The 13,776-nt window shown below is 42.9% G+C and overlaps 1 protein-coding gene across 2 annotated transcripts in view; it reads left to right on the forward strand.

The window, feature by feature from the left end:
• Window positions 1-13,776, forward strand: part of ppp1r21 (protein phosphatase 1, regulatory subunit 21) — a 78,000-nt gene that overhangs the window by 51,768 nt on the left and 12,456 nt on the right. For both annotated transcript variants that reach the window (XM_063191767.1, XM_063191768.1), the window contains exons 19-20: window positions 1,352-1,387; window positions 2,599-2,715. In XM_063191767.1, the coding sequence (XP_063047837.1) occupies window positions 1,352-1,387; window positions 2,599-2,715 (153 nt within the window). The remainder of the gene's footprint in view (window positions 1-1,351; window positions 1,388-2,598; window positions 2,716-13,776) is intronic.

Genomic DNA, 13,776 nt, shown 5'->3' on the forward strand with positions numbered 1-13,776 from the left:
TCCAAGCCATTATATGCACTGGGTTACATATAAGCTGTTTTAGAAACTATATGTAGACAAGTCATGCAAAAATATTGCTATTTTGTTCAGAGGTTGTCGGTGCGAATGGTTTTTACACAACCTTTGTACAATCACACCGACACCCGTATTTCAAAGTTCAACACTCATACCGTTTCTACAAGACCGTTGGTTGACATCAGTGTGGTGTTTGTGTAAATAAGGGTACACCGCATTCCAAATTATTACGCAAATGACATTTTTCGCTGATTTCCCCAAATAATCAATAAAAATGACAGTCATCATAATTTTCATAAAAGTCATCAGCCAGTAGAGTACAATTAAAAAGTATTTGAATGAACCTCCCAATGATAACTGTATTTTTAAAAATAATAAAAAACTTAAAATGCTTTGTTCCAAATTATTACGCGTTATCTATAAAACACCACGTCGACTGCAGAAGGGAGGTCTCAGCTGTCAATCAATACTGTCAATTACAATACTGTACAATTACACAAGGATAAACATAAGGACATCAAGCACCATACATGCACACTCACACAAAAATACTGTCAGACACCATAAGCACATACTCTCACATACATACACCCACCCAGCGAGTTCATGGCGAAACCTCTTCAACAACCTCGGCTACTCGGGTAGCTGAGGCCATTTCTGGTGTACACGCAATAAGGGAGTCTCAGTCAATGTTAATGGACAATGGCTCCCTTAACGAGACTATGTAATAAGGCTGAATGCCAAGATGGCACCATAACATCCTGTAACATTGTCTGAGGAGTCCTGCTCATTACTTGGCCAATGTGTGTTGGGTGCCGGGCTGTCTGTTGTAGGAGTCTACCATTGCCAATCCTCCCCTCATAGAGGACTAGGGGCAGGACAGAATTAAGGCACAGGCTAAATGTGGACCCCCCCCCGCACCTGCCAGGGGGCCCCTGATTGGCCAAAAGTGGAAAAATTGCAGAATTGTGACAAAAGATGCAATATTGGAAAATGTATCTGTTGTGTTCAGTGCATTTGGTAGACATGTTATCATTGATTCCTGTTTTGTAATTATGTCACTGTCTAGGAAATTTGTCAACCTTTGGTCTAGGGTCCCAAAGCCATCTTAATCCGGCCCTGATTGGGGGTGTTGGGAAAATGGTCGATTCTGTAGTTTTACTTTTAAAAAGCCCCAGGGTTGTGATGAGCAAGCACTTAGCAGAGGAAATGTATGCTGCTGTATACTCCTGTTAATCAGCCTGTCATTTAATCCCAATAGACTTCATGTGCTATTAACTTTGTTTGTTCTTTGCTGCTTATGTTCCGGTCTTTTCCGTTTGCTCTGTCTCCACAGGTCGGCGTGCTCATCACCACAACTGGCACTGAGGATGTGAGTTTTAGCTTATTTCTTATTTTTTTAGCTTATTTCTATGACAAATCTAGTTTGTAAGCCCATTACATTACATTACATATTATATTGTATTATGTTGTATTATAATTAAAATTAACTTTTCCGTCCCGAATCGTCCCAATTTTTTTCATATTGGTTACTGCAACTGTGTTATATTGAAATATTAATGTAATAGGCTTATCACTGACTGGAGATGTACTGGTGCTTTTTTGCATAGCGTACGGTGCACAATGTCAGCAACTTGGTGGGCATCAAACCAAAGCAACTAGAGCAGTGATGCCTGGGCCAGGGGGTGATTTTTTTCAAGAGAGAAAAATAAATGGCATTTACCACCTCAGTAGCTTCACAATGAGACGTGCAATTCCATAGTAGCCAAATGTAAAGAATTTTACCCTTTGAAACATGACATTTTTCTGTCCATGTAAGTCTACATTTACAGCTCCAGGCCACTTTATTAGAATAGCATGAAAAAGTTTATTTATTTCCATACTTCCATCAATAATGTTAATATGTCAGGGATTGTAGATTCATGGCCCAGTTGTTTAACTATTCCAATCATTACATTTTTTTCTTTTTACATATTTTGGCCTTCCAGCTCAAAAAACCCATGAATTGGGGAATTCGCATTATTAGAATATTGTAATAAAATCAGTATTTTCTTCATCAAAATTCGTTTCACATCAGTGCACATCAAATCAGTTGAAATTTGGTACTTTCTACATAACATGCAATGTTCAATACTTAGGACTCTCTCTGTCTTAATAACGGCCATGATGCGTTTAACATTGAAGTCAATGGCAGAAACAGTGCATGGGAGTAATGGAAGCCCAGATATCCTCGATGCTTTGCCGTCAGCTGTTCTTGTTTGTTGACCTGGTGTCCCACACTTCACTCTTCCATATACCCGTAGATATCCATGCTACGTTTTGGTGTTAACTCACCAGTTTAATTTTAACTCACCAGAAATAAAACCCCATTCATTTTCAATGGGGGTTCACTTCTGGTGATTTACTCAAAGATCTGCAAAAACTGTGAGGGGTGTATTCACTTTCGTGATCTACTGCATTATACAGTATATGTGCCAAATAGACTATATCAGCATCATGGTTTACATGCCAGCTATGGTTGAAAAGGTGACACTCAAGTTCCATGCTAACTTTATGTGCATGTGTGTGTGTGTGTCCTCCCAGGTGAGTGAAGAAGAGTCTCGTGAGCACCTGATCAAGGCGCACTACGTGTCCCGTGTGGCAGACCTCACCTCCCAGCTGCAGATGGCCGACAGCAAAGCAGTACACTTCCATGCTGAGGTACAACAATCGCGCACGCACGCACACACACACACACACACACGCACACACACACACACACACACACACACACACACACACACACACACACACACACACACACACACACACACACACACACACACACACACAGCAAAACAGTACACTTCCATGCTGAGGTACAACAAATACACACACACGCACATGCACACGCACACAAGCACATACACAGCAAAGCAGTACACTTTCACTCTGAGGTACAACACACACACACATAGCAAAGCAGTAGACTTCCACGCAGCCCCACAAAACACAAGTGTCACCCCTTTTCCTCCTATTATCCACCTTGTCGCTTTCCTTTTACAAGTGAGCACTGTCCAAAATCACAGTTTCAAAGGTAATGGGGCTTCTAGCAGGGTTTGGGAAATGTGAATTGTTTCAATTAGCTGACCCTGTCCACTTGTGAAAATAAAATAACTGCAGGTCTGGTCTGTCCTACGTGCTTCTCCCAATGTTTCGTCTTATTTGGCGGCAATGTTGATGCTTGTTTTGATATTTGACCAAAACTATATTGAATACTTCACGTGGAAATTCACTCGGCGTAAATGTGAAACACACTTTTCATTCGTCCCTCATGCAGGGGTCTATGCATTAAAAAAGAAAATAAAAAAACGAAATGGGAGCTCAGATAAGAATTAAGGAGCACTGTGAAATTGTTAACGCACAGACAAAAATGGTCTAAGAGACTAGGCTATGCCCTTTTCTCCACACACATAGGCGTACACATTCTACATGAGGGGTGCTGGTCACAGGGCCAGTTTTTCAAAATTCCTCCCAGTAAAAGGGCTGAACAACATATTAGGCCAGCCGCACACCGGCTCCGACAAAGTGCGGCGCACTTTTGCTTCCGACAGAATTCGGACCCCCAAACCCAATTTCACACGAACATTGCATTGATAGTCAATGGGCGGCGCCGACAAAATAGAACTCGTCTCTAATTGCTATCCGACATCGGCGAATGTCCGCGGACATCGGCGCCAGTGTGCGTGGTTCTATTGAAAACAATGGGATCGAATTTTAGCTGAGCAGTGCTCAGCACTTTGTCGGAGCCGGTGTGCGGAAGCCCTTACACATTTATGTCTATATTCACATTCATTACACATTCATTTCTATATGCAGCCCGATGTCTCCTCTGCTGTGTCAATGAAGGCCTGTTGCCTAACTCATTATCATACAACTGTAAAACAAAGCCAGAGTGTCAGTAAACTCATCCCAATTGTCCCTTTTCTGTTTTTTTATTGCTCCCAAACCTAAGTTAACTACAACAACTTGACTAGCACTCATGGTTTTCTCTATAGGATGTGAAGGAAATCGTTTTTCAAATAGTTTAATAAAATACTGTTGGTTTTTTTTTTTACATTTTCGGAAACTATGGCGGCCAGATTTAAACTAAAAAAGACTTATTACTGATCTATTACACAGAAAGATTGAATTATCAAAATTGCAGGTATATAATGCCCATGTCTGTAATGTAGGGTTATGTGAAATCATTGTATGAGTTCTGAGATCATGAAATACCAATTGTCAATAAGCATACTATGACACTTCAACAATGACAGCTGTTGGAAAAAAATGAGCATAAACACAACACTTGATAAATGCACATGATGCAGACATTTAACAGTGTTGCATGTGGTAAATATAATTGTAGATCGACCCAGGAGACATGTGAAACTGTCCTCTGATTACAAATGAGAAATATTTCATCCTTTTTTAAAACAACTGAGTCATGCACTCTCCAGGTTACACAGAGGATGAATATTTCAGCTTGATTTAGTGATCAGTCTGAAAGACGGTGTTGGTAAGGAGGTGCAGTAGTGCCTTGGTTATGGTCTTACTCATGTGGCACGTTAAAATGAATGCTGAATGATGTATACCAAAACCACATACGGTACATAGCCACCAGGATTGTACAGGTAGCTGTTAATACCTGCTGGGCATTGCTGCCTGTCGCACCTCCTCCGGTGCCCACGGGTCAGCGAGAGAAAATAAGACTTGTGACACAAACATCTTCATTGTATGAATTAACAGGCAAACATAGGAAATACACATTCATAAACTACTTGGTGAATACAACACAGGAGGGGCCTTCCTCAACCACCTTTGCAGGTAGCTGTAGCCTTACGACAGAAGCAGATGTCATCAGGTGGTGTCCAAGCCTTCTCTGGGTGTTTCAGCCCTGAACCACAACACCCACTCCAGTTGGTGGGCCCACAGTGAGTGGCCAGCTCACTGCCCATCTGCTCCTGGCGTACAGCTTTCCTCCTCTCTCTTACACCAATAATACAGTGCCATGAGAAAGTTTGGGCACCGTTTCGGAAAATCATTACATATGTTTATCTCTTGTTGAGCTTTTAAAGTAGCAACTTCATTTTAACGCATGTTAAACTGCAGGGAAAGAAACATTTCAGCAGTGGAAGAATTTTAATAGGTGTAACAGAAACAATTTTATGCGGGGGGGTATTCCATTAATATGAAGTAGAGCTCACCTTTGCAGCACAAACTGGTTTTAATGACTTTGGAATCCCTTCAGTCACTAAGACAGATGTGATTTTATTTATCATACATAAGAGATTGGCAACATAGTAATGAATAATCTTAGTTTGAAGTCTGCAAAGAGTTGTTCAGAGCCCCCTATGAATAACGAGAAAGGTACACAAAGTAAACTGGAAGTCTTGGACAATGTTTCTCCACAGCCAGAAATTGAAATCCATTTGAGTGCATAGCATGGAAAGCCACAGGAAAGGTCCTCATGAAAGGAAAATGTAGTTTGTTGAAAAATAGTTAAAAAGGCATGGGTAAAGGATGGTAAGAATGGTAACAGGCACACTACAGAAGACCTCCATCGAACTACAAGACCATAGCTGCAGATAGTGCAGACTTGGACATGGGTCCTTTTCTGTATACTTTTCACAAGGCAAAAGATCATTGGATGGTGATGCATGAAAAGGCTTTCCTATGTATCCATCAGAAATAAGTTGTTAAACTTATGCAGAAAGCTTATCTGGACAAGCTAAAATCATTTTGGGAAATCATACTGTGGTCAGATGGGACTGAGCTAGAGTTATTTGACCTTAACAATGGGAGGTGGACATGGCAAAAAATGCAAACATAAATTCTATGAAATCCAATTCGTTGGCTCCTGGCTTTAACACCTTCCTTAGCAGCTGTGCTCGGGTGCGTTGGTTGCTGGGGCGGCAACAGTGCAGACTGAAAGGTGCCGAATGCGCAAGGAGGTTGAGAGATAGGTTTGCTGTTCCCTGCAGCTGCTGTCTGGGGGTTAGGTGTTCTTCCCCCAGTTTCTCTCCTTCCTCCGCAGCCAGAGCCAAAATCTCCCTTTCTCCGCCTCCTCTGCCAGTTCCTTTGCTCCCACGTCCTTTAGGAGGCATATAGTCGACAACCCCTTGAAGCCTCTGCATCCAACCTCCACTGGTTAGATGGTAGTCTTCCAGCCCGCCTCCCGGCACTCAGCAGCCAGCTCAGAGTACTTGCCCTTTTTTCGCTCGAAGGCAGCCTCGATCCCTTCCTCAATTGGCACAGTGAACTCAATGAGGGCCACCGCTCTTGCCTTTGTGGACCACGCCACTATGTCTGGCCAGAGAGATGTGGTGGTAAATCTCTGTGGGAAACAGAAGCTTCCTGTCCAAGTCGACCTTCATGCTCCAATCCTGGACGGGACTGAAGGGCCTTGATGCATCTCTTTGCCTGATGCTTCTGATCCCTCCTTCCGCGACAAAGCTGGTGGGGTCCTCTGTTGGCGATGGTATTCTTCTATTCTGTCTGCACTCCTCCAGTACTTCGGCTAGCTTTCTCAAGACTTGGTCGTGGCGCCATCTGTATTGGCCTTGTGATAGCGCGATTTTGCAGATATGCTGGAGGCTTACATTGGGAGCATTGCAGAGTGCGCAACATTCCTCATTTCCAAACTACTGGTTGAAGTTCCGAGGATAGGGAAGCTTGTCATAGGTTGAGCTATAAGGAAGCTGAGTCTTGCCTGTGGGATCTTCCACACGTCTGACCAACTGATGTTCCTGTTTGAGATTCCCTCCCAGGTTGTCCAGCTTCCCTGCCGTCCCTGAGACACAGCCTTGATCTTGTAGCGGTCTTCCTCCATTCTCGTCACCTCTGCCACCACCATCTCCTTCCTTTCCCTGCGGTGGTCCTTGGACCAGAATCTTGGTGTATCTCCCCATCCTAGGCCTGCACTCTGACCATGATTTCCCTGTGCTGCAGCCGGCTTACAGCTTGATCGACCTCGGTCTGGGCGTTCCACTTGCGGCCTGTCAAGACCCTAGTGTTAGCCTTCCTGGCTGACTCGTCTCTGGACTCCCGAAGCTCAAGGACCACCCTGGCCTTCTCTTGCATGTAGCCCAACTGTAGTGACTTCGGAGGAAATATGCTGCAACTACCACTGAAGAGGCCAGCTTCAGATAGGCAACGTGGCAACCCCAACCACTTTCGGATGAATGAGTTGGCTTTCCCATCCATTTTAGTCACAGTTGATGAGGGGATCTCGCTCATTTTCAGGGGCCACATTACCCTATGGTAGAGTGTAAACTGATAGCACCAAACCTTGTGCTTCCCAGGGAGTTGGCTTTGGTCGATCCTTGCCAGGCCGTCACATAGCTGTTTCATGACGGATTTCCCCATCTGTTTATCAGACAGTTCTGCGGTGTACTGCCTCCCCCGGCTTTTGATGGGTTGCTCGGCAAGGATGGTATCTTCTCTCCTCTGACACGAAAGGTGGTGCAGTCGTTCCCGACTCCTTTCCTAAGTGACAGGCTGCGAGACTTAAAGGGCTTGATCTTCATTGGGCCCATGACATCAGCTCATCCATCCTCTTCAGCAGTCTTGCTGTACATGCTGCTGTCTGAAGGAGGGAGGTGACGTCGTCCATGTAGCTCCTTAGTGGGGGAAGCCTCTGACCATTTGGCAGTTTGATCCCTCCGACCATTTGTGTTGCACCGATGAGAATGATCTCAAATGCTGCTACAAATAGTATTAGAGAAATAGCACATCCCATTGCGATTCCGACTTCAAGCTGTTGCCACCCAGTAGTGAAGTCTTGTACGGAGGAGCACATCTGCAGGTTGTTGAAATACTCTGCTACCAGGGTCTTGACACAGGTGGGCATGTGAAAGAAGTCCATAGCGTAGTTGATCAGTTGGTGCGGGACTGATCCATTCACGTCGGTAAGGTCAAGCCAGATGACGTGCAGGTCAGTCTTCTCCCTCTTTGCCTTCTGAATCTGGTCCCAGATCATTGTGGAATGCTCTACGCATCCAGGGAATCCTGGCACCCCTGCTTTCTGACAGTTTGTAATCAATATAGCCATTCTCAAGCAGGTAGCGGGTCATTCTTCTGGCTAGAACTGAGAAGATGATGTTCCCTTCCATGTTAAGTAGGGCGATGTTACGGAACTGGCTGATGCCCTTGGAGTTCATTTACTTGGGGATGAAAACTGCTATGCCACTCTGATGGAATGATTTTCTTCTTCCAGGCAGTTCTCATTAGGTACTATAACAGCTCTAGTACCTTGGGGCAGTTCTTATAGAGCTTGTAGGGGACTCCATTGGGGCCTGGTGCAGAAGAGGACCTCGCCTTCTCCACGACTTGCCTGACCTCGCTGAGCTTGGGAGGCATGATGTTAAACTCAGCTGTTGACTGTGCAGGCTGGGGTATATATCCAAGTGCTCCAAGGGGGAGCGTTCCTTTGCCGATCGCTGTACTGTTCCCTGACGTGCTGCTCCAACTGCTCCCTGGTGGTTTCAAGCTTGCCAGTCTTCTTCTCTTCCAGCAGCTATCTGGCATGCTTGAAGGGATCCTTGAATAATCTGGCTCACTCTTTTTCCTTCCACCTTTTGCGCTTCCAAATGCGTTCGGCTCTGCGAAGTCCAGCTAGTCTTTTCCTGACCTCCTCCCACAAGGCTTTGAGCCCCTCTTTCTCTGCTTTCCCCAGTTCTTGCAGAGTTGCCGCCGCTTTTCCGCTTTTCTCGCTTCTCTTGACACAGCTGTTTCCATAGGTAAACAAAATTGGATAAGGCATGTAGCTGGTTTTGCGCAAAATTTGCTGTCTGCAGTTATTCTGATTGCATTGAAGCCTTGCTCTACTTTTACAAGTCACTAGATTTCAAAGAGCCACTTTGTTACGTTTCCGTATGCATTTCAGTGATGGCGCCAGGGCCGTTCTTGATAGAACAGCGCATCGCAACAAACATAAGATTTTCTGCCTCATTCCATTACCATGCGCAGCTCTAAGCGTTCGTGCACCAATCTATTTCAGTGTAGGCCTACCACAACGGTAGGCTACTCCAACAGCAACGATTATTTTAACCTCCCTGGCCAAATGGACCAGTTTGTCTCTTTAGATTCCATAGTGGGAAGCATCTTAAAAATCCCAACATCCACAGGAATAACTGTATTTCTCGCTGTCCCATTTATAGACAAGACCATACAATTTAAGTTTATGAATAGACAACATGTGCTTTACAACCGATCTCACCTCCAATAAGTCCCCCGAAGTGTTTTTTTTTTTTTTTACAAAACTTTTTCATATTTCATCTGAAACTGCAAAACGTTAAAATTATGTCAAGGGTTCCCCAACCCTGTTCAAATGTTATGTAGGCTATTTGATTTTATGCTAATTTAGAAATAGCCTATTTATCTTGCCTTTATTCCTTCATTGCACTTCAACGTGAATTTCTGCTGTTCTTATTTTGTAAAGAACATGGACAGGGTGTTCACAAGTAATGATAATGCACTATGGAAGAAATTTTGGGACTTCATTAAATACATAGGCCTATGTGAGTAGAATTTAATACAAATATGACCGCATTTATAAATGTATATATAATTAATATAAATATAAAATGGGACACATAAATAAATGTAGGCCCTATATAATTTCTTTTAAAATGTTGCCCATAATGGTCCTAAAAGGTCTAAATTTTGACCTACTGAATCCTGCAAGAACCCTCTAGATATTGCACATAAGCATGGCAATGTCTACTATTTTCCAACAGTGTGGTTACATCATAAGAGTAAACGGGTGATACAATTATCAGCTAGCAGTCAGGATATGCCAAGTATTAAGAATAACAAGAAGGTAAACAAGTTGAATAACACACCTAGATGAGCTGCTGAACTCATGTCTCACACAGAAAAATATCTATTTTTCAATAAAATCATGGCATCAGTCAAAGTATTTAATTGTTAATCTCCTTCCTTTGTCTTGTCTTTTGTCTTTTCCAACTTTTAAAAACATTTTATTGGCCCCATCCCAACTTTTCTGGGATTTGTTGCAAGGGTGAAATTTTCCTCAAAACAATAAATCTGGTTGGATTTAACATCTGCTATGTTGTCTTTGCTCAGTGGCCTATCTTATTAACAGATTGAATGTTTTGAAAATTACATTATTTTGATTTTATTCACAAAACACAAGTGTCCCAACTTTTTTGGAATCCACTTTGTACTAAGGTACAGGACATGCACATGTGTAGCACCATACACCTACACCTCCTCTTCGATATATTTCCATATATTTCCACACATCTGTTCATAGTATGTCCTTGTCTCGCTGCACACAAGCGCATACGCGCATACACATGCGCACGCACACACACACACACACACACACACACACACACACACACACACACGGCTGGCACAGAGGATGCTGGTAGCCAGACAGCAGTGAGAAATATCACACCTCTCCTCTCTCTTCCCCATGGAACCCAGAAGCCTTTGTCATATGGACTCTTGAATGATAAATATAACTTCTGCTTCCCCTCTGGCACCCCCTTCCTCTTTCCGCTCTGTCTTTGTTGCTCTCTCCTGCCTAGGCTCACAGCTGGCTACAGAGATAGGACACACTGTGTGTGTGTGTGTGTGTGTGTGTGTGTGTGTGTGTGTGTGTGTGTGTGTGTGTGTGTGTGTGTGTGTGTGTGTGTGTGTGTGTGTGTGTGTGTGTGTGTGTGTGTGTGTGTGTGTGTGTGTGTGTGTGTGTATGCGTGTATGCGTGTATGCGTGTATGCGTGTGCTTGCGCACGTGCTTGCGTGCGTGTGTACAGTCCAGGTGGTTCCGTGACTCTTGTCTGTACTGTTGTCTTTGGGATGTACGGTACATACAGTTGACTGTTGACTGTCGACTCCCACTACAGTGAGCATCAGTGGGAAAATGTAATAAAAACCTGTTTGCATAATATCTGAAAAATCTGAAAAATGTGTGTGTGTGTTATATAGTACAGAGCAAGATTATTAATGCAGGTGAGTGAGTAGCACATGTTTGTCTGTGTCTGTGTCTGTCTCTGTCAGTGTGTTTGTGCAGTGGACACTGTGGTCTGGTGACTCTGAGTCAGTCAGTCAAAGTAGTTCTTGTTCAGGGCACCATTCAGAAGGAAGTGTCCCACCAGATGTGCTGTGTGAAGCTGAATGTTAATGGTACAGGCTTATTTCTGCATGATTACAGACTAAAACACAGCGATTACTACACGTTGAGAAGCCTTGAGAAAGCAGGGGAGGTGTATCTAAACATGGTGCTAAGATCTCACTGTTTTTCATTCAGAATTTGAATTCACCATGAAGTCGTGATGCCTCTATGCTGCTGGGAGGCTCGGATGTGGATGGTGTGCAGTCACCTGATGCAGTTAATGGGAGAGAAGAGACAAAACCCTGAACACGATGGACATGCAATCATAACAATGTGTTTATTTTTTGGGTTTATTAGAATTCCACCGTGCTGTGCCCTGACCAAGCGGCTCACCGTTTTTCAGACGTCACTATCGGCGCATCTCAAATTATTATTATTATTATTATTATTATTATTATATTATATTATATTGCACTTAGCTGACGCTTTCATTTAATTCAAAGCAACTTACAGTTATTTTTTTTCCAGGGTATTGGTTACAGTCCCTGGAGCAATGTGGGGTTAGGTGCCTTGCTCAAGGCCAATTCATCCATGGATGTAGGGAGAGGTCAGGTGGAATTCGAACCTGCAACCCCCAGATTGAAAGACCAACTCCCTAACCACTAGGCCACGGCTGCCCCAAATGGCGCACTTGTGCATTGTAGGCATAGTGTTGCATCACATAGGGCAGTGATGCTGACAAAAAATCAGTGCACTGAAAGTGTCTGGATGCTGCACTAATAATGCTGAAAAATGTTGTGCGGGAATGATGGAGACGATGCACGCACTAAACGGCCATCATGTTGTCTACCTAAGAAATGTGGAAAAAATGTGGCGTTTCACCTGAGAAGTGAATATGTAGTTAGTTAGTGCCTGTTTGGCATTTGAAAGGTAGTCGTGATTCTGGTGTGCTTGATAGCTGATGCTGTGGGCTGACAATAAGTGAAGAGGCTGACCATTGCTGAGAAGTTTGCATTGCTGCAATTGTGCTCTGACCAAAAGGTTGACCATTGCTGATAAGTAAATATATATAATGCACATGTTTAATAAGGGGTCATAATGTATTAGGGTGGTTGACGTTTAAGTGCGTAACACAATTTAAAAAAATGAAAAAAACATATTCCAATTCCTGAAAAAATTGATGGAAAAAATTGAAAGTGGTCCATGAAATTTCGCCTACTTTGCCATTTTTGGGGAAATGTATTCTGCGGTGTGCAATCATTAGTGTGATATACAATAAAATTATTAATATTCTGCACAGATATACCCCATGCTCTTTCTACTATTGTTCCTTTAACCCCCACCCCACACACACACTACGAGCCACCCGCACCCCCACCCCCACCCACACACGCCTATGCATCGTACAGGCAGACAACTGTGATTTCATGGTATGGTTTCACTGTATTACTTGTAATAATTGTGTGAATGTGATAAATAAATCTCCTGGTATTCTTATATCCTTGCATGATACATGAAAAACAAGTAAGGATTGAGTAACACATTGCATAAGCATGTCACACCGCAGGACATGAAGTCATACCACAGGAAATTCACTGCATTGTGGCTGTAATGGCGCTTTACCCAAACGCCAAGTGAGGCAGGTGGCAGTTGTTCCGACGCACAATCCAAGGTATTAAGCACGCGCGGAGAGTTGAATAAAAGAGATGTTGTTGCTTTATTTCAATCGGTTCGGTTGACTTATCTAATCAAAACACTGTTCGAAGTACAAGATATACAGTGATTTGTCTTAAGTATTTTGTGGTCTAAAACTGTTCCTCCTTACCATCCTACCTGTTGAACACACATTGAGTGGCCTAATTGAAGTGCCAGCGGCACGTCCAAGGGGGTATGTCCCGTCACGTGACAGATAGTAAGGTAATTAGGAACAGCTGTACAAGATCAAAGGAAATAAGGCATGTATGCCATTTCTTAACCTAAACTTTGCACTTTGTTAACCAAAATCAGCATTTCAAAACAATAACAATCATAGGCATCATTTCACCTTTCACTAAGTAAACAAAAACCCAAAATGGGACAAAATCCTTTTGTATACATCACTGACCTCTGAGCTCATGCTAACTGGATAATAATATTGTGTTTAATCTTAATATGTGTTTTCATTTATAAAAAAAACAGTCACACCACATGACACCATAAAATGAACCTAAGCATTGTGCGACAGAAGCATTGCAATATGTAGACACATTAAGAGGTTAATAGTCATCTTAAACTTCCACACCACTCTCCAATAACTGAGGTACTGACTGGTTAGGAGCCTGTCTTTAAGACCCTTGTAGTTGGCCTTGCAGCTGCCCGTCCACAAACCTGACATACATGTCAAACCGCAGGACGCAATTTGTGGTATGAAATTGAACGTGGAGGTTTTTTCACAGTCATATATTTTAATATACAGTTACTATTTATGCAATCATTCCAAATGCTTCATAAATTATTCAAAATGTTGTTGGTTTATTTATATATATATATATTATATTCCAGGTTTTATTAATGTTACAGTCACACCGCAGGACATTTGACATATATTTGACACCTTTACATAAATCTTAACAAAAAATGTTTCTTCTCATATAAGACTAATATGAAACATGATG

Source organism: Engraulis encrasicolus, chromosome 24, assembly GCF_034702125.1.
Source record: "Engraulis encrasicolus isolate BLACKSEA-1 chromosome 24, IST_EnEncr_1.0, whole genome shotgun sequence".
Taxonomy (NCBI): Eukaryota; Metazoa; Chordata; class Actinopteri; order Clupeiformes; family Engraulidae; genus Engraulis; species Engraulis encrasicolus.